General features: G+C 42.0%; 1 protein-coding gene across 17 annotated transcripts in view; it reads right to left on the bottom strand.

Moving 5' to 3' along the window:
- SYNCRIP (synaptotagmin binding cytoplasmic RNA interacting protein) overlaps nucleotides 1-20109 on the bottom strand; it is a 39752-nt gene extending 19643 nt beyond the window's left edge. For 16 of the 17 annotated variants that reach the window (XR_012622609.1, XR_012622608.1, XR_012622614.1 and 13 more), the window contains exons 1-10: nucleotides 19929-20062; nucleotides 18278-18437; nucleotides 17279-17397; nucleotides 16985-17092; nucleotides 15119-15232; nucleotides 14858-15034; nucleotides 9673-9808; nucleotides 8557-8762; nucleotides 3407-3556; nucleotides 2001-2122 (exon numbers count right to left, since the gene is read on the bottom strand). Coding sequence is in view for 5 of the 17 variants with exons in the window: in XM_074819617.1 (XP_074675718.1) it covers nucleotides 2001-2122; nucleotides 3407-3556; nucleotides 8557-8762; nucleotides 9673-9808; nucleotides 14858-15034; nucleotides 15119-15232; nucleotides 16985-17092; nucleotides 17279-17397; nucleotides 18278-18425 (1280 nt within the window). In the remaining 12 variants the exon portion in view is untranslated. Of the gene's footprint in view, nucleotides 1-2000; nucleotides 2123-3406; nucleotides 3557-8556; nucleotides 8763-9672; nucleotides 9809-14857; nucleotides 15035-15118; nucleotides 15233-16984; nucleotides 17093-17278; nucleotides 17398-18277; nucleotides 18438-19928 lie in introns of all 17 variants that reach the window. The other variant, XM_074819622.1, reaches the window with a different exon arrangement.
- Between the last annotated feature and the right edge of the window lie 1792 nt (nucleotides 20110-21901).

Below are 21901 nucleotides of genomic sequence, written 5' to 3'. Positions count from 1 at the left end.
ACTTTGCCCTTTTATCTATATATTCAGGTTTGGTCTTTTCCTCACATACAGTTTTACAAGGCTAACAGAACTCAGATGTGTTAGAGTGAAGAACTGAAACAGATTAAGAATTCTACTCCTGATAGCCACGAGGGGTTTCAAACAACCAAGGGAGTATGTAAAATGCTTCTTACTGATTAAATAGTCACTTATATGCAAGCAGGTAAGATCACTAACTATATTAATGTACAAATCAAGTTTCCAGAAAACTAAAGAAGCACAAACTACAAATTGTCTCTGAGATCTTAAGATGTCACTCTAAACTTCCCAAATAACTAGGATACAGACTTAAGAACAAACATATCCTTCTATTCCCTCATTTTTTGTAATCCTAAAAAAATTAAGAGCTCTTGAAGTTCACTAATAAACAGTATATTCAAAACTCAAAAATGCCTAGAGTGTAATGAAACAAGCTGATTTCCTACTGCCTTAACAGTTCAGAAAAGTAAAGGAACATGAAGAATTACCAAAGGAAAGAACCAGAAAGAACTACTGAACAAGTGGCATTACTGTACCTCTGACTAGAGGAACAAGAGAGGCAGCCCTACTTTACCTACCTCCACAAAATGAGACATGCACACCTTAAACAATAGAAGGGGCAGGGATGCAGATAACATACAGCATATTAATATTAGAGGTGACACATGCCAGAAGACTTCCAGTGTTATAAATACATGCATGCTATCCAGAAGTAATAAATCTGGGTCTCAGATAATCTGTAGAGAACAGTTGGGGGGGCGGGGGGGGGGGCAGAAATCACACAGCATTATAACTGATCAAGTGCATTTTATGAAAATCTTCCTTTTCATCACTGGAAACGGGCCATTATTAGATCTTGAATACCAAGCTTGCAAAACTGCTTGTATACTGCAGTATGAGAATGGTTTTTTGATATTACTCAAATTCAATGAGAGAAAGCACATCTCCAACCAGAGAGAGCACAACCATGCAGACAACTGCGTATTGAGAGGCAAAGCGTGCAACTTTCAACAGCATTTTATATTTTAATTAAACAAACAGGTATTTATGGTGGTATTGCCAAGGTACAGAATATACAGAAAGAAAGTTGTATCACCAAAAGATTTAAGCAGAACAGAAAAGGCCTGCCTGACATGGAAGAGAAGCAAAACAAAAAAGAAGAAATCCACTTCTTACAGTAACACCAGATGCCCAAGGAAGAACAAAAGGGCCAAGAAAGTTACGAGAACTATAAGCAGGGCAAACTTAACCAATTCCACATGTACAGTAGGTCACCATCTGGAGATCTGTATTAATCTGGTAACCTCACTATTCCATCTTCTTGGATGCTGCACAGCAGCACTAGCAGAAGTTATTTTTGGAAATAAGGTGGGGGAGGGAAGATGATTAGGAAAGCTACAAGATATCCAAGAAGAAAAACACATGAGAACATTAAGAGAACGTACTAGCAAGAAATGCCGCCTTTTTTTTTTTTTTTTGCCATGTTCAGCATTTATTAGTGCACAATCACTGTATGAGTTTATAAGCTTCATGAGAAGATCTATCTTCTGGAAGTGGCAAAAAAGAATGTCAGGATCCTCGTTTTAGTGGGTACTTTACTAAATGGAGGGGCTGTATCAGTACTGCTAAGTCCCCTGGGAGAAGCACATGTTGCTAAGTTCATCCACATGACATATCAGTGCAGAAGTACATGAAAGTTTAGAATAAAAAGTGAGAAATGTGTATTCATGACCTTCAAACATTTCCTCTGATGCTCTCACAGTCAATGAGCAGAGCAAAGCAGTATCTGAGAATTCTCACCAATGCCACTACTAGGATCTTAAGTAAAATACAAACAACTTAAATGAATCCAACATTTTCAGAGAAGCCAACCTGTATACACACTACAGTATACCTACTAAAATACCCAGAAGTTCTAATTCTGTAGGAGCATACATGTCTTTCAGAAGTAATACAACATATGTGCATGCATTTACACTTACATCTGATTTTTAGCCGCTTGTCTCTGAGCTTTCCGTTCTTTCCTTTTTTGATCTGGTGGCTTAGCAAAAACAATTTCAATGTTTTCTCCCTCTAAATCTTTGCCATTCATTTCTTCCATTGCCTGAAGGAATTAACCAGACTTTAAATATACTTCTAAGCATATCTCAAGTTATTAATTTTATTCTATCTTTTAGAGTATGCATTTTAAAATTTGTTATCCAGAGCTAAAATAACAACATAAAGTTGAAAAATTTTTTAAAATAATCATACAGCATAGTATCATGGGTTCCAGAGTTACGCATTTCCTCTTAACTTGGCTCTCAAACCCAGGACTGCATGTATCAGTTTAGAAATCTTCCACTCAAAACTGTAAATAGGCTTCAATCTTTGCAAGCTGTTTCAATTAATGAAGTGACGGAACTGTCCTCTGAAAGTACAGATTTTGCAATACAGGAATAAATTTCTTAATGTCAGCACACACGCAAACACTACTAAAGCTAGAAATCAGTATATGTTTTTATTCTTTTACTTGTAATAAATGTAACTTTCTCTTTAAGCCAGAAGCCAAAAATTAGAATTTAACAGTCTCATTCTGACCACTAATCACCACCAAAAAAAAACCCCACCAAAAAAACCCACCAACACACACTCACTCTCTCTCTCTCTTCCCCTGGGTCCCAGTAATTGCTACAAGTTAAATACAAGCAGGGGAATCCTAAAGATTCTACCACTTTTAGGGACTCTACATAGCTAAGCCTTTCATATCCTATGAAAAGACTCTTTCCATCACCTTCCTAAGCATCTGCTTTAAGGCATCTGGATGAGTAAGAAAACCTGAATCCTCCCACAGAACATAAAAAATAGATACACTATAGGCAGGACAGGAATTATACTTTCCCTTCCTAACAACAGATGACAGGAGAAAAAAACACCAAGACCAGGCTAGCAATATCCAGGAATGACAATTACTCAATAGTCCAGCACCTCTCATCAAGAAGAAGAAGGTGCTTATTCCACACCATAAAAAGGAAGTCATTCCGTTCCTGGAAAATAAAAAGATTACCTAAGTTTTTATCACTTGCCCTAGAGAAATTGCTTTAGATTCTAACAATAGTTTGGTGAGAAGTCATTCAACTGCTGGCACTTCAGTTTCAAATCTTAACACATATGATTATCTTAGATACTCATCAGCAGAATTACTTAGGATAGGGGCATCTAAGATCCACTTTTCAAGCTAGCAACTTCATCTTCCTAGGAGACACCCAGAGAGGACAAAGTTATCAGTGACAATGTGTTACCCTTTCTCCAGAGAGCTTTTTCTCAAGTTAAAAGTAGTATACAGCTTCTAAACATTATGTTTAGTCACGACTTAGACACACACAGAGTTACAGTCCTCTTTACTTACCTTTACAGCACCATCCCGTTCATCAAAATGAATGAAAGCATAGTCTTTTAGCTTCTTCACTCGCTCTAGCTTTCCAAATTGACTGAAGGCCTTTTCTAGTATTTCCTCTGTTACAGTATTGGCAAGATTGCGTACAAACAAAACTTTTACCTAAAAAAAAAAAATAAAAAAAAATCCTTAGAAATATCCACTTCCAAAACTCAAAATGAAGTTTTTCAAGTCACAGCTATTGGCAATACTGAAAACATAGTTACATTTTTATGTACAGCATTTTACACACATATACATGAATATATTTTATATCACACAGCATGAGTTAGCTCCAAAATTCCCTGACCGATGGAAATATTAAATCTGTTTTCAAACATGATTATGTAAGTATTAGTACCCTGAAAGTCAAACCAGTTTGTGTCAAAAGAATCCTAGCAGCAGTAATTTTCAACTCAGAACACTTTCAAACTTTAAAAAAGCAACCAGGCTTGGTTACACACAAAACAATTAACTTATCAAAACATTTCATTGTTTAGACAGGTTTTTGCTCAGGTATTTGCAGAACACTCATCACTATAATATCTAGGTCAGAGGTGACAGGCCTGCAGCTCTCAAGCTGCTTAACTTGTAGCTCCCATGCTACAGCTACACCAAACACGTAGCATCAGGACAGTGCCTGACTGAGGAATGTTCGGTGACCTGAAGCCACAGCTAGAAGAGAGAATGCAGACAGAAGGGGATACTAAGGCTGACACTGCCAAGTCACTCTTGGACTTTCTCACAAGTCAAACTGCATCCTTCCCTTGATGAACAACCACCTCCAAATAAGTCTGAAAGTCTATTCCCTCCCCCAGCTCTCTGAAGCATGCAATATGGCTCTTAAGCTACTCAAAGACTGCTATGTGACTTACAAGATCAGAAAGGCTGGTTATCTTTCAACTATTGATATAGTAAAGTATATATACAAAAAAAAAGTATAAAGTATATATACACCCTGTAAAGTGCCTGACAGTGACTAAATCATCAATATAAAGTTTCATCAACCACCAACTGCTTATGATAAAAGAAAATACAGAGCAGTCTGACAAAGGCTTCAACTAGACTCTTATTTAATAGAGCAGACAACATACACCAGACACCAGGAATCACATATATTAGTGACCTGTTAGTATTCAAAGACTCATCCTTGTATCCACACTGAGGTTGCACTAAGTGACTGTACGTTAGCATGCTTACACGTCATCTGTGAGTTCTTGCAATTTACAAGTGTCTCTGACTTGCCGGGGAGTCTCTTCCATATGCTGCCACCACGCTCTGACAGCCCAGTCACCTCCTACTGCCAAAGAATGCCCGGTCTTATCTTCCTACAATGCAGCTGCACTTCAGCTGCAAAGACCTGCAACTTCTATTCACATCCCTTCTGCTACTAGTGGTTTCAAACTAGCTGATGACAAGAAGTGAATACTGTACATGGCAACAATGACTTCTTGCTCCTAACCCTGAAGGTCAACACAAATAACACAGGGTGTGAAGGGACCAAAGCAAGAACAAGCATGCTTCAGTTTTTGAAGCAGAGCTCTGATCTCTACTCCCGCCACATAGAGGAATGCAATAAACCCAGACACCTTTTTTTATAAGAATTACTATGTAATTAAGTTACAAATAAACAGAACAGACTTCCATAAATCTTTGTCTCACTAACTAGCTAAACTAGGATGGGATGCAGAGTTTGGAAGAAGGGATACTACAGATCCTAAATCTGACTCAGTCTGTCAACTCTAGTCTTTTGCAATAGTTACTCTTGCTGATTCTCAGGAGATGAGTGTCATAACCAGTTCCACAGGGAAAGCTGCTTCTTATCCTGTGTTAAGCTTCTCCTACATGTCTTGATGGCAAAAGCAACCTTTATTTCTTGTAACCCAATGTAATAATCATTTTTAGTAAACTGTCCTAATTGCTATCTTAATCTTATTTCATGAAAACGAATTACAGGAAGTTTTGTGATGTAATCAGTGTTTTTAAAAAACAGTAACTTTCAAACAAATGTCCCTTATACCTGCACTTTACAAAAGGACGAAAACTAGAATCGAATGAGGAACCCTAGGTAGCCTTCGCACTGCATCAGTCATGATTAAAACCTCAAAAATCACCACTTTTTTGTTATAAGATACACTAACACAACATTTTTGAAGTAGTAAAAAGCAAGTAATTTGATTTTTTTTCTCCCGTGTACACAAATCCATTAATCTCTAACAGCTGACATTTTTTAACATCTTTGGTCACATTACAGGTTAAAAGCATAGCTGAACCAGTCAAAGAATATGTCAAAGCATAAGTTGGGAGAAGACGAGCCCATTTTTACTTCATTTAAGCTATCTAACAGGGAGTAAAAAAAAAAAAAAAAAAAAGGAAGTCCTCTTCATGAAGGCTCACAGATTATAACACCAAGGATCCATAAATTACACACCTAACAAGCAATATACCCAGCAGCAGCATTTTCTCATAAAGGCAGAACTCACTTTTAAAACTGTTTAAGATTAGACTACCCCCGTAACTTCTGGGATCTGCTCCTTTTCCTCCTCTTACCTATAGCAGAAACACTTCAGACTTCATTACCATGTTCTCCAAGGGTTACTAGCCCCGTCTCCTGTCCCGTAATCTACCAGGCAGCCACAGCATAAGACTTTATTTAGCTGCTTAACCTGCCACTCCAGAACATCCTCTGTAGCCTCAGTCATGCTACAGAAATCAAGTAAAACATTTAGAAATTTATCTGCACTACAGGTGTAAGAGGCATCAAACTAACACTGAGGAGAAGTGACGCTATCAACACAGCTACTGGAAGTCGGTAAAAAGTTTACTTCGGACCAGAAATCTATTACTTAATCAGTTATACCCTGATCTGTCAGCACAAGCACTTATCTCCCATAGCACATATGTCTAGCTTCAGAATCCAGCTTTCTACCTCGTCACGCTCAAGGTACTTCATATTTAAGGTAGCAGCCCATTTAAATTTTTAGCATGCTTCCATACAATACTCTCCACAGCATTTAAGCAAAAGTCTGGAGGAAAAAGGCTCAAACAAACATTTCACTAATTTAAATTAGTAGCTGTCCACATATTGATGAAGTGACATGCTGCTTCTGAGAGGTATTTAGAACAATGCTGTTCACCTGGCTACAAAGGCAAATTTGTCTTCCTCATAGTTTACTATTACAGACTTGCTTTTCTAGCAGTCTTGACAAGAAAACCACCAATGAGATGATTATTCTGATAAAAACAACTTACTCCTCCTACTCATGGTGTTTCCTCCAGAGCCTTCTACCCCAGGAATGTTTAAGACAAGGGTCAATAGCTCTCCCTTTGCTCCCAACTGACAGTGCTCAGAAGCAATGTCAGCCAACCTACAGCTCGCATCTGGGAGATTATTGACTACAGTAGCAGCTCAGCTGCTCTTTCTCTTAGGAGAAAGACAGGAATAAACAACAGAAAGTACACCTAACACTTCCAGAAGTGCCAGATGTGGTCAGAGTTTCTCCAAACATACAGTAAGCGGGCAGGAAACACTGGAGTAGAGACTCTGCTAGTTGCAAGAATAAACTAAGGGACGCAGCCAGCGAGAAAGGTCACACACCAATGCTTGTCTCAACTTCCGCCTTCAGACGCAAACTAGATGTTCTCTACCTTTTCAGTATTCTCATTCACAGGCTCACTTTGCCATATGTCTTCAACCCAAGCTCCATGTCCCATCTTCAGCATATGGCACTACAAGTATACAAGTCGATTTTCTGCATGTTTTCCATATTTACGTTTCCTCCCTTTTCATGTCCCATTTCAAATATAAAACAAGGCATTAACATACACAAAAAAACTGTATTAAATGGGGCAAACCACTACCAAGCTTTTATTTCTTTAGCCTTTCACTCCCCAGATCTGTAAACTTACTTAGGAAAGGTACCTGATTATGTCCCCTATCACTTCCTGCTCATCTCTTCAGTCATGTCAGCAGAAGTTCCTGATCATTTATTTTAACAGTTTGCTGGATTAGGTATCTTCTCTTTTGAGCCAAGAAGCTGAACAGATAGGTAGGCTGCCATATTTAGGAAGTGCCATCTTCAACAAATTTTGCCTACAAGACTCTTCCCTGCTGCTGCTAGTCTATGATGCTGGGCAAGAAAAACAGAAGTCTGCAGACAGGGTAGTCCACAAGCTTCTGTAATACCTGTATTACAAAAGAGGCTTTTTCCCTAAAATGAGCCCCCACCCCAACCCTTTTCCCTTATGGCTCACCAAAGAGGACATCCCAGTCAAGCTATCTTACTAGGTCCACCAAAGTAGGACTCCAGCAAGTGACGTGTCTCAGATGAGAGTAAAAGCACAGACAAAAAGCAAGCAAAGAGAAAGAGATAAGGATATGGGCTAGCTAGAAGGTTCTATTAAACAACTCGGCTACACAACATAACTGAAGAAGACAGGGTTGGGCATTATCTGATGGGGGAAAAACAAAAATCAGATAATTTGTTTCTGGCAAAGTATCACACACATACATAAAACAACTGCTACAATATACTTCAAAACAGTCCAGACTTCAGTTTCACTGAAATGTTCAAAATCGAAATTACTAGTTTTAGTATTTTAAGGAATTAACTCCCCCCAAATTAAAAATAAAGATACAGAGTTCCAAATATAAAACAATTGTCTAACTCCTTGGAAGTAACTGCTAAAGGCAACTTTGAAAATACGTTTGTGCATCTTACTGACATGTTCCAATTCTGAAGTGATATACAAAGCTGCAGGGTTAAAAAGAATTAAGGGTTGTTCTGTGAGCGTATGTAGATTTCTGTCCCTCTAAATATTAAGCTACAAACCCATTTTAACTTTTGGAGTCATCACCACCACTTCCAAATAAGAAGTTATGTGTATCAGCCCTACATGTCATTTTGGCAAGAATTATGTTCAACATTCAGCCCTGGGAGCACAAAGTAATATCTTTTAGATTCACATCAATTCTAGAGTGTATTCACATTTTTATCATCTCACCTACAACACCTCTGTCAAGAAGGCTGAAAGCTGTTATTTAACTTAGGCTAATGTCAGGGAGTACTTACTTTGGAACAAGGCACTTTAAACACATTATGGTTCCCCTATAGCTTTATTACCTTTGCCATGACTTCAGGATCTGGGTCTTCTATAGGGTCAGCCCATTCAACTGTAACAACATTTCCCCAGACTTTCACTTTGCCGCTCATTAACCTACGTCTGGCCTGAGCAGCAGTTTTGTGATCTTCATATTCAAGGAAACAAAAACCCCGGTTCTTTTTCTTGTCGTCAGGCTGATGATACAATATGACATCTGTAAGTCCCTCTGAAATTAAGCAAAATATGTACTTGTTATGGCTTCAATCCACAAATTTGTATTATAAAATAGGAACTATCTTTCTGGTAAGTATGCATCTGACAAGCGATTCCAAAAAAGCATGAACACACTAGACTTTTGAGACCACGTACACAATAAAGCTTCCTTACTTTCAAGACTGACATTTTCAAGACAGACATTAGACTATGCCAACTTAGGTTCCATTTTTATCAAGTGAAGAAAGCTTAGTAGCTCTGGAAGAGTACCTTCCCTCTAACTGAATGGAGAAGACGTAAGGGAAGTCAAAAGTTATGCTTTGTCGGTTCTCCTCTCAAACCCCTAAGATCAGCATGTGTTTTTTCCATGGATGTTGAAACAACAAGAGATCAAGCATGCATAATCTTAAGATATCTAAGAAGTTTCAGTGTTCCTCCAAGGAATCTGAGGTGTGTTGTTCAGTAACAGAGAAAGCCATCAGATGTTACCTTTACCAGTTTATACGCTGTTATCAAAGAGATCCTTATCAAATCAGTAAGAATTCTGAAGCACAGAACTATGTTCTCCAACCTGTTTCAGTTTTGCCTTGAAAAGTTTTAAAACACCCATTAGTATTGAAGTAATTAAACCATCTATTTCTTTTGAATGGCTTTTTAAAACATTACACACTTATTCTCTGGGTAAAACTTGGAACCACACATCTAGTCTAATCACAACTATTTCAGTCCCCAGCACAACAGCTTAAAAGAAGAAAAAAAAAAAAAAAAACACACACAAAACACCTAGAAGTCAGGACAAATGCTAAGTGGTCTTCATTTGGATTCATCATCATGCAACCATAAGCCAAAAGATGGTGAAGAGAGTTCATCACTGATCATGTCTGACATCTTTCCAGCTCTACGAAGCATAGTTATTGACTCACCTGTTACTTTGCTAAATTCTTCGACAATTTGCTCCTTGGTTTTACTCTTAGGAATAGAACCAACAAAAAGCCTATTATTGGCAACAGAGATGCATACACCAATGTGTTTTCCAGAACGAATTTCATGGTTGTTGTACTGAAAGAAAAATAATTGGCCAATCATCAATTACAGATAATTTTCACTCCCCTCCAACAGCAGCATATCAAGTATTTTACTTTTGCAAACACAGCACTGAGCAATATATTAAATTTGGAGCTTAACACATTCTTACAATGCACATTCAACTGTTCTGAAGTATACCCATGTTCTCTAAGATAGCTCCACAACTTCAGCCAACAATCATTCTTCCCTTCTTGTTCAAGTCTCTTTCTTAATACATGTTTCTTTAGAGACTTTTTTGTGTGGAACCATGAAATGTACATCTTATGTCCAAAAGTCATCAAGGTCAAGGCTTCTCCCTTCACAACAGTGCAGAAAAAAAAATGAAAGTTCCTCTATAGACTGCATCTATGAATTCTTAATTTGTGTATAATACAAAACAGGAGTTACAATTAAAGTCAGATTCCCTTCTGAAGTTTTACAGTTAGGAAGAGAGCAAGCTGTGATCAGGTCTTCTCCACAAAATGTGCAAGAGCAATTGGCAAATACTTTCCAAAGCACATAGATTACACATGTAAAGATAGTAAACAGCAAGAACAACTTTCTACTGACTTGAAATCCTAAAACTTCTGTTCAAATGCTTCTCCCATAACAGATTGTTTAGAAGACACCCTGAACAAGTCGGCAGTTTAAGGAAAAAAAAAAAAAGTATTACTGTAGACATCTGTTGACAAAAAATGCCTTTCACTGAGATGCAGACACAGGCATGCATCATCCAAATAAGCAGAAGGGAGGTCAACTGGTGGTACATCAACCCCTTTCCAACTGGAAGCCCTGCAACAGACAGTTCTTTAGCTAGGAAATGTATTTTGTGGTCAACATCTTATTGACAAGTAGCAGGATAGCTTTTTAAAATTTAATCTAGCTATTTATTCTATGAGTTATTTTGTGTTTAGTAGTAAACCTTCCAGCATAAGCAAGTTCTCCCACACCCCTTTTTACTTTGTGAACTAAAATCAGAGTGAAGATGTTTATTTTTTTTAATTTGTATTTATCTTGTGCAAACAAAAACTACATCACTGAAAATTTTTAGAGCTAGGTAACTGCAACAGAAGTGAGCTAAAAGGAGAACTGTACATGTGAAAAGGATCTCGAGTGGCATCTTCCCAATTATGTCTCAAAACATATTAGGACACAGTAAAAGACTTCTCTCTCCATATCTGTTGCCCACGTGACAGGAATAGTTGATTTTAAAGTAGGAAACAGCTGCATAGGAAGACTATATATGTTATTATGATCACTAATAAACAGATTTATACACATTAATGAAGAGCTAAGAATACAGTAGCTCAAAGAAAATCCTTTAAAGAAACACCTTTAAAGCAGCTGGTAGTTTATTAGTCTGGAAACAAGACACAAACTAATTCTTCATTAACTGAAGTGCACATTAGGAAACATCTCTTTATATTAGGAAGCATTTTTTTACAGAGAGGGTGGTCAAACACTGAAACAGGCTTCCTAGAGAGGTGGTCAATGCCCCAAGCCTGTCAGTGTTTAAAAGAGCCATTTGGACAATGCCGTTAATAATAACACTTTAACTTTTGGTCAGCCCTGAAGTGGTGAGACAGCTGGACTAGAGGATCGTTGTAGGTCCCTTCCAACTGACATATTCTATTCTGTATGGATAATAGAAGATATTATCCAACTGTTCCTGTTAGTCTAAAACCAAAGTTTGGCTACACATTTAATCCAAAAAGAGCCTCGCATACAACTCATGGCAACCAAGTAATATTTCATAACTTAAAAAAAATTAAAACATTATACCATATTGCAATTCCACATTGACGGTAGTTTCTAGCAGCTTTTTCATACTACAATACATTAACTATTACTTTTCATTTTATGTTTCTCTTAACACAAGAGAAAATTCTTGAATAGAAAGTTAGTGGCTTTTAGGTAAATAGTTTGCATACCATCTGTAAACTTAGATTAGACATGAACAGGCCCAAATCATGATCTGGGTAAAGTGCCAAAACAGTCAGGCTACCAAATTAGCTATGTCAGCATACTGCTTCCCCCTCCTGTCACCGCTGAATCAATGCCCGAAGTTAGTAACAGAGGTATTACTACCCTCTAGACATTATAACATAGATTTTTTTTTTTGCCAAGTTCTGTAGGAACCTACTCACAAAGAGGCTGAAGTATGCATAAGGTCTGTCTTGTCATTTTATCCACTTAAAACTTTCACCAGCGATTTTAGTTTATTTACAGCATCAAATAGTAAGCTGTACTGCTACGCATAGCTGGCAAAATGCTTAAGGGGCATATTTGCATAACTCACCTGTACCGGCACTTTGATCAAGTTTACACTTGCTCTAGTCAAAAATACACTGTAAGCTACTATAGTTTTCAGCATGCTTTCCTACAAGCTTCACCTCACAAGTATTTACCCTGTACGTGTCTATGGTAACCTTAATCACTCAGAAATCTTTGGAAAAACTGAAATCTAACAATTTCATATGAACAGGTGTGGAAAAGAACACAACTGGAGTTGTAATTCTTAAACAGTATAAAACAGAAGGTAAACACAAACATGTTAACAGTGAAAAAAATGCCTGAGGTTAAAAAAAAAAAAATATCAGACTTCTGATAGTGATTGTGTGAACATTCGACATGTCACTTCTTTTTAACCAGCGAAGATCAACCATGCTGGATTAAGTACTGGACATAAAATTAACTACTGTTCATATCTGTAAGTCTGCTCAATATCAGGCCATAGCATCACTCCATTTTTGTCTCAAGCACAGCCGCAGAGGTATTTCAAACAGAATTTAGGGATTTCTTCCCTTTCTTAAGTGGCTTTAAAATGCATATGCATAAACAAAATCAAGGCTTGAACCTTTAAACCACAAGATTTCTTCTTGTTAATGAACAGGGTAAGTCAACATTAAGTTTATCAAAAAACTTTAGTTAAGTTTTACATTAAGTTGTTACAGCAACTGTGGATGATACAATATCCACACAAATACAAATTATGTGCAAAATATGTTACACCAACTGCAAGAGCCTGAAGACAGGTCAGTTTATTCTCTGCTGCAGTTTGGGTACTGACAAAACCTCATAGCTGTCTCTTATTACTCAGAAGCCTACAAGCGACACAGAGATTTTTATTCTCATTTTTGCTGTACTTCACAGACTCCTAAATGGAAGACAAAGAAGCCTCTGGGAAGAAGATGGGAAATAACAGAATCACCCCTATCCCAGGGAGTCCAGAGAGCTGGGAAGTAAGTTGTACATGTATCAGAAGATTACAGGTAGTACCAGAAAGAGCACCACCTGTTAAAATACTAGGATGGTAAAATGTCTAGGACCAAGGGTTCAGCATGTCTAGTAAGTTTTTCAGCAGCCTCTCCCATGCACATGTAACTAATACAAGTGATAGACCCACGATTTTCAACTGAGCTCTACAGCCATATTTTGCTAGTAGCCCTGCAAATCACTCTTGGACAACTTGGGAAACTCATAATACACCAAATTAGTCAGACAACTATGGTTGGAACCATTCAAAAGCTGAAAAATGCCACAGAATCCAATTTAAAACTAATCCTGCCCTCAAAGAAGTTAGCATGAAGACTGAAAAACTGCCCCAATTGCAAGACTTTTCAACTATTACACTCAGTGGCTATTTAACTGAAAAACAGAACACAATACTTTTTTTCCCCTGCATATCAAAGATCAGCTATAAAGGGACACTGAGTACCTCCTTCCCTTGTATCATTTAGTGGAAGACTGAGGCTAGGATTTGATGTTACTTTTATAGAAACACAACCTGAATGACTTTTCAGAGTGTACTGCCTTTAAGGAAGATCCAGCTAAGTGAAGAAAAATTCCTTTCTGTTCATTTACTAGGTAGGTGCCTCTGATAACGCATTTGATTTGATTCACTGTTTTGCTAAGTCATGTGCGTAACTCTTAAGAGTTCACACACAATATAAATAGCTAGGTTGACAATGAAAGTACAAAGAGGTATACGCACTTATCCTCGACATATTTGGATTGCATACAGAACACCAATCATTCTTATTTAAAAAGCTAAACAACATATACCAGATATTTTTGTAGTTCTCACTTTTGTAGACATTTCTGTACTTTTTCAAAACATTCCCATCTGTAGCTTAATTTGTCTCTACCAACTGACTTACATTATTAATATGTCAGTAGGGTACCTTAACAGTTTAAGATGTACCTTATTACAAAAGAAGAGAGCTTAACCCTATTCATACAGTATCAGTACACCTCAGAATCAGTACAGCTAGCGCTCTCGAGGGTCATACCACACACTGATCTTGGCCATATCAATGTAGTAGTAACTAGCTCAAAAACTTCAAATTCAACTTAACTTGGAAAACAAAGGAGCAGCGCAAAGATCAGGGCTGCATTTCCTTCCCTCCTCTTTTTAGTGATGGATACCTTCATGCATAAAACCTGGAAAGCTTATTAAGAGTAACCTACTCCTTTTATCAAACTATTTCACACTTCTGCGTAAAACAGAAGAAATTTTTTAACCTGACAGGATTATGACTTTCTCCAGGCAGCTGCAGCAAACAGAATAGACCTTAACACTCAACGGTGATTATCTCCCCTCCGAAGTATCTTATGAAATTCTGTGACTTTAGAGGCATTTTTCCAGCACGGGGCCCTCTGCTGGTGCACCAGCAAAGCAGGAATCCCAGACAACCTGACCAACACTTTCCCTGTACCACAGCAACCCAAACACCACTTCTCTCCAAAACTCAGCCAGACCAGACACCTCAGAAATAACTATCACCAATACAACTTTTGTTAATAATAAAGGCCTACCTAACCGGACCAAACAGAAGCCCATCAGCTTTTTTTTTTTTCCTCCCCTGTCCCTAATACAGCCAGTAAAAATTTATATACAATGTGGAAATATTTAAAAACACCTAGTGGACATTTATGAAGTGATCTAACAATGACAGTTTCATCTTTAGCATCAGGATCAGGACAACTGCTAATAAGCCAGAGAGTATTCTTAAAAAAAATAATCCAAGTAAGAAAACTTACCAATTTAACAGCTTCCTGAGCTGCCTCTTTAGTACAAAAAGTGACAAAAGCATATCCTCTATTTAGACCAGTTAGTGGATCCATCATTAAGCGGAGATCCCATATAGGGCCAGCTTTCTCAAATAATGGAACAAGTTCATCTTCAAACAAGTCTCTTGGAATCTTGCCCACAAATATCTACAACAGACACACGGAGTGTTTTTTATAAAAAAAGACTTTTCAATGAATAAGAATACATCAACATAAACATCTCCTCCTTACCTCTGTACCAACAGAAGGTTGTTGTCCTGAATATACAGACTCTGGAGGAGGTCCACCATACTTTCTCTGTCCAGTAGTCACATCAAGAGTGTAGCCGGTTCTCTCCAAGAGTGCCTTCAAGTAAGAAACTTAAAATTTTAAAATCATATACAAATTGAGCTAGTTTAGATGCACTTAATTCACAAAGAGACATGCTTATAATTCCTCTTAAACTGCACTGCTTTGAAACTCCCACTGGCAAACAAGCCTACTGCTACTACTTCAACAAGAAACTTGCCGAACAACTATTAGAACTATCAGATAAAGAAACACTGCTAGAAAATTAGAGATTCATATAGTTTTCCCAATTCCTTCATTTTCATACAAAAAAAAAAAAAAGCCAAGTAATAGAACAGCGAGTTTCCCTTTAATTAAAAAGATCTTAGTCTGAGCCACTTCTTGTTTTGGCATGTCCAATCTTGAAAACATTTATGCACAGGAGTTCCCTTCACTTAATGAGATTACTCATAAGTGTGAAGTTAAAGAACACATGTTTAAGTGCTTACACCCCTGGAACACTGTACGGACTGCTTCAGGTATCCAGACACTAAAGTGGTAGTACTACTTCCTCTCTCCTATCCTCTCGCCCCTCCTCAAATTCCTTGTGGGCATATACAGCATCCCAGCACAACCGATGCTCGCTAGAATCACTGCATACAGTTACAGATACACTACCAATTTAAAATGTTAAGAGGAAATTCAGCACACAAATATATGAGAAATTCCTCTGAAATTAGCCTTTCTTAATAATTTCGTACGAAGACAAATCAACTCTACGCACAAAGAAACAGCACATTAAACAAGCCTAATTATAACCAAGAGTTAGTAATTTCACAACTGGAAAATTGCAAAGTTATTTTAAATGCTATAGCCATCAGCAGTAAAAGCTATGCTACTTCAAGTTAGTTAACAAAGTCCTCCTATTATTGTTGTCGTTTTATATGGTAGTGACAACAACTGTATCACTTTTTTTGAAATTATAATTAAGGGCATCCCAGCCTCAAAGTCAGGAGAAAAAAGATTTCTTAGTTTCACAAGCTACATAGTTATTTTATAACATAGTTATTAATACATAACACATTCATTTTGCACTTTACACATAAAAAGTTAAACATGAAAGATTCTCTCACTTTTTAAGACATCAACTAAGCATGCTTAGGTGGTTTTCCTTTCCTTAGGCCTTGGTAAAGTTACTAATCACAGAATTTTAAAATAAACCACAGTGTGCCTAACTCTTGAGACAGAAGTCTATTGCTAGCAGAAGACTTGGTCCAAGAAATAAGGTGTCCATTACTAAGACAGTTTGGGGTACAGTTTATGAGAATACTGATTATGTCATAAGAAGTAGGCTAAATCCTAAATCCATTACAATCTGGTTTTTCAGACACATATGGTATCTCCTCCCTGTGGTGGAGTTGCTTTAAACCTGAACTGAAGGAAAAAAAAAAAAAACACACAAAAAACAGAAGAGTAACCAATAAACAACCACCAGTAGCTGAAGTTATGCATTCTCAACTCCAAGATCCATGCTGACAAGTTTCTGAAAACTTTTAACTGTGAAATAATTTAACTGCCTTAACTAGACATAATGCAAACTGTCAAGTTTTCTTCACTTATATACAGTTACAGTAATTAACAGTATATTAACTTTCCTCATGAAAATGAAAAAGTGTAAGACAAAAATGCAAGTGCCAGCTTTCAAGAATGACAAATCATCTAAAATAGCCTTTTTAAGAAAAGCACAGTTCCAAAAGAATCAAGGTCTCTGTCCTGACAGCTTTGAAAAACCACAGACAGACTGCTATCTTCTATCTTTTAGTCACATACCTTAATTTTTGCCTCATCTGGTCCTTTGCTAGAATCTGCCACCTTGGTCCCCTGTTTTTCCCTCTGCCTGTACGTCTTCATGACTCCACATAAAAAGGCACTTTTGTTCTGCAAAAGACACATTAACCTGCAGTTCTGAAAACATGACAAGCCAGAATCTAATTTTACCTTGAACTAACACGGTGCTCGTTTTAGGTATCATATATGGATCACTGAAGAGGCTTAAGCAAACCTCTTGTCAGTCAACTAGCAGTTTATCCTTCAACAATTATATTTTAAATTGCTTAACATTACCTGAACATGTGAGAGATCACTGTCTTTAAACTGCTGAAGCACTGCCAATGCACCTTCTTCATTAAATTCCTTTAAAGCTTCAATAGCTCTTTCATCTAGATCACTATGTGCAACTAGCCCTAAAGAAAAAAAAAAAATACTGATTATATTTGGGCAGTAATCTTTGTTTAACCACATTTGAAAGATCTAACATGTTCCAGTGACCTCTAAATCAATCGCTGATTAACGTAAGTTACTATACCTGAGAAATCACTTAGTTCTCCTAAAGGTAAACATTGAAGTGTATTCAACCTTTTATTAATCAAAAAAGTGTCAAAAAAAGTTAAGATTCAGAGTAACAGTTACTGCATTTATGTATTTGTTTGACTTCTGTGAAACCCAGATGTTACACGGGCCAAGTTTATTTTCAATATCCTGAAGCTGAATTCAGAAGGATCTATCAAAACCTGACTTATGCTTGCCTAGCAATGGTACCTTAGTACATTTTGAGAAGACTATAAAGACAAGTAAACTGCAGCGCTAAAAGCGACCACCACAATCCAAAAAACAAGCTTAAAAAATGCTAGCTATTACCATGTCTGAGAGAACCAATACAATAAATAACCTTTGCACCCATGAACCCAAATACTATGTCACGAAGTATCATTTAGATGAAGAGATGAACACCAAGGCTTCAGTTACTTGCATTTACCTACAACTACTGTAAAAGATGCACAAAGACCACTTCACCTACTCCTCATAAAACTCATCTGTTGCCTATTCCAGCTGTTGCTATGGTCACCTGCATACTTCTCCTTTCCACCCCAAGTGGCATGGCCCAAGACTTTTGTCTGAAAAATACTACGACAAATTAAAGCACTGAATGGAAAACATCCATAGATTTTGGTAAGACTGCAGTTCCCATACTTTTGGAAACCACAAAAAGTTGCTATTTTAGCCCAAAGACAGCAGAATCCAATAAAATATTGTAAGTGTGGTTTTGCAAGTTTTACATCTTACCTGCAACGTAAATTTCATCTAGTTTTTCAGCAACTTTCTGTGGTAAACCAGCATCAAGCAATGTCTGGAAATGCTCAGAATGGGTAACTGCAGCAGAAGTATCCATGGGCTCTTCAGTACCATTCCCATTAACATGTTCAGTAGCCATGTTTCCAGATATCTGTTCAAATGCAATAAGCATCATAATTAAGCTAAAAATATCTTCAAGTAGAACAATTCAAGTGACAATACATGCAACAGACTGCCTTATTTTTGCGAGGAAAAAAAAAAAAAATCGCAGACCACTTCCCTGTTACTTTCTGACTTTGGAAGACGCACAAAATTCCTCAAAAGAAGCACTAACACAAAGGAAAGCCCTAACACCACTGCCTAGCGGGGGTGGGGTAGCTTTCACTGCAGGTTTTACACAACCCAGCCAGACACTCTGACTCACCTCCCTCTCTCCGTCTCTCTAACACACTCCCTGAGAGGCTCTGAACAAGTTAGAAATGGAGCAAGAAGCCAATGGCGGGGGTGGGAGGAAGAGCAAACCTGCCACATGCAGCCGCCGCTACCGCGATACCGTCACTGACACCCGCTGCTGCCTCCACCTCCCGTCGCAAACTCGCAGCCCCCCGGAGCGAGCCGCCTCTCCAGGCCTCAGGCGCGGCCGGGATCCCTTCCCGCCTCCACTCCGGTGTCGGCCGGGCAAGCGAGAGGAACAAAGCGCTCTTCCCAGTCCGCACCCACCCACGGTGGCGGCGGCAGCGGCAGCCGCCATGAGCCCGATGGAAACACGTGCTCTGCGCGTTCAGATGTCCTACAACTTCCTCCAGTGACCGACTTCCCCCCCCTCCCCGCCACACTCCCGCAGGAGGAGCGGCTCCCCCCCACCCCAAGCCCCAGCCATTCCCCACCTCTCCCCCTATTCCCCCTGGAGAGCGGTTGCAACACCCCGGGCCCGATTTCACCACCCGGCCGGGAGCTCGCGGCGCCTCCCGGCCCCGCCGCCGCCACCCCCCCCCCAGCCACACTTCTCCCCGAAACAATGCAGGGGCCCGCCGCCAGCCCTGTCTCCCAGCCGGGAAACGCCGCTGCCCGCCGCCCACCGCCTCACGACGTGACCGGGGGCACGCGAGACGCGAGCCGCCCCCCTCCCCACGCACACGCCGGGCATCGAGGTCGCGGCTCGCCCCGCTGCGGAGCGGCTCCCCCCCGGCCCGGCCCGGCCCGGCCCCTCACGGGCAATGAATGGAGCGGCGGAGCCGGCAGGACAATGAGGCAAGAGCCACGCGCCCCGCGCGGGGACGGCCCGGGTCCCCCCGGCCGCCGCCGCCTCCCCCGCGCCGGCCAGCTGCCGGGCCTAGTGCGCGGGCACCGGCCCAGCCCGGCCGCCCCCCGCCCGACAGCAGCGGCCACGAAGGCAGCCAGCTCCTCCACCCATCACGCAGCGCCTGGCAGCCGGGCCCCGGCCCGACAGCGCTGCAGGGCCCCAGCGTGCGCCTCCCGCCCCGCCCGCCGGCACCCCTCCGCCGCCTCAACCCCCTCTACCGCCCGGCCCCGGCCCTGCCCCGGCCCGCTCCCACCCCGCTCCGCAGGCGGCTCCCGCCGCCGCTCCGAGCCGCGCCGAGCCCGAGCCCGCCGGCCTGCCCGCCGGCGCCCAGCGCCTGACCTGTCGCTGCGGGGGTGAAACGCCGTGCGAAGGGGCTCGGGGCGCGGCTAGCGGCTCGGCGTGCTGAGGAGCTGCCCCCCTTCTCCGCTCCCTCGGTGTGTCCGGACAGTGTGCTGGAGCTGGCGTAAAATGGCGGCCGCTCGAGCGCTCACGCCGCTGCTGGCACCAACCCCAGCCCCTTCCACTCGGCTCGGGGGGGGTGGGGGGGGCGGGGGGGGGAGAGGAGGAGGCGCCGCGCGCGCTGGCGCAGCCCCAAACCCGGGGTCTCCCAGGCAGCTCCGCAAGGGTTATCGCCTCGCCCCGCCCGCCGGGCTGCTCGCGCGCGCGCGCCCGCCCGCCCCGCCCTCGCGCGCGCGCGCGCCGTCTCCTGCCCTCCCCTCCGTCCCCCACGCGCTCTGCGTTCCATGCGGAGCGGCGCGCGCCGCCCGCTCCCTCCCGCCCGGGGCGGAGCGTCAGCAGGCAGGGGCGCGCCGCGCTCGCGCACACGCAGGCCGCGCGCTGCCGAGAGGGGAGGAGGCGGCGGCGGCGGCGGGACGGTCCCCGCGGGGGGACGGCGCGTTGCGGGGCGCGCCCGGCCTCCCCGGCCCCTTCCGCGCCGCCCGTGCACCTGTGCGGGCGCCACGCGAAAAACGGCGCCGGCGGAGCGGCTGGCCGGGCCGGCCGGGGATTGGGCGAGCGGCCGTTCCCACGGCGCGCAGGTGGCACAAAGGGGACCGCCGCGGCCGGAGGCGGGGAGTCCCGGCCCGCGGCGGGGCGGGGTGGGGGAGGACGGGACGGAGGAGACAAAGCCACGCAGACAAAGGGAGGGGAGAGCGGCGCTTTGTGTGGCTGCCGGCCAGCCGAGAGCCCGGCAGCGCTCCGCTCCCGCCGCAGCCGCGCTCGGCGTTCCCGCTTTGGAGACGGGAGGCGCCTCACCCCCTTCGCTGAGGGGCGCCCGGGGCTCCCCCCCTCCGACGGGCTCTCCCCACCGGCCGCCGCCCGCCCCGCCCCGCCGTAACCGTCGCGCGGAGGGAGCGTTTTTCCAAGGAGAACGGGAGTTTTCCCTGGGCGGCTCGCGGGGCGGTGAAGCCGGCAAAGCGACGGCGGTGTTAAACGGCCCCGGGCGGTGGTCGGCGGGGTAGGGAGGAGCGGGCAGGAGACGGGGCCCGGGTGTCGGGCAGCTCAACCCAAATTCCACAGCGTGCCCGGAGACAGGAGGCCTTTGCCCCGCAGCCGCCCCCCAGGCGTCCGTTCGTTCGCGGTTTAACTTTCTCGCGCTGGCCCCAGCGGAAGGTGGGTGAAACCACAGAACGTCGTCAGATGCAGGTCCCTTGCTGGGGATCCTGGCTGCACGCTTCTGCATTCCGGTTCCTAACGCGTCTCACTTGCACACCCCACACGAGAAACCTGGAAACCAACCCACTGAGCTTTGCCAGACCTGTAACTCCAGATAAAGGCAGTGAAACGACGGCAGGAAGGCACAGACGGTATTACTCACTTCCTCAAAGGCAGCTCAGCGACAAGCGGACCAGCTACTGCTGCCCCTTAGCCCAGGCAAACACCTTCAGTCCATCTCCAATTCTTTAAAATTACTTAAACCTGCTCAGCGGAGCAAGCACAGACAACTACAGGGTTAGTTCACTGTTAACAGATACTCACATGCTGGTGTTTATGTGAAGCATACAACTGGTATTCAGTGAGACAACAAAAATCTCTTCCAATTACTTAATGCAGTAAGAAAGACTTTGTTAAAAACTGAACCATTCCACAGGTTAGCCTGAAATGGCAACAAATACAGTGCAGCTGCATGCTATCAAATATTCCAGCTAATCTATAATTTGAAAGTGTCATTAAAAATCAGTTTTACTCAAACTTTTCCTCCACCTTTAAAAATTTTTTAAAACAACTTTCTGAAAACATAATTCCAGTAAAAGAAAAGCTATCTTTAAAGTGTTGTGTGGTATTTTTAATCATAACCTTTATAAAAATGTGAA

Source organism: Strix aluco, chromosome 3 (genome assembly GCF_031877795.1).
Source record: "Strix aluco isolate bStrAlu1 chromosome 3, bStrAlu1.hap1, whole genome shotgun sequence".
Lineage (NCBI taxonomy): Eukaryota > Metazoa > Chordata > Aves > Strigiformes > Strigidae > Strix > Strix aluco.
The sequence above is the reverse complement of the archived record's forward strand: the minus strand, read 5'-3'. Positions and strand labels throughout refer to the sequence as shown.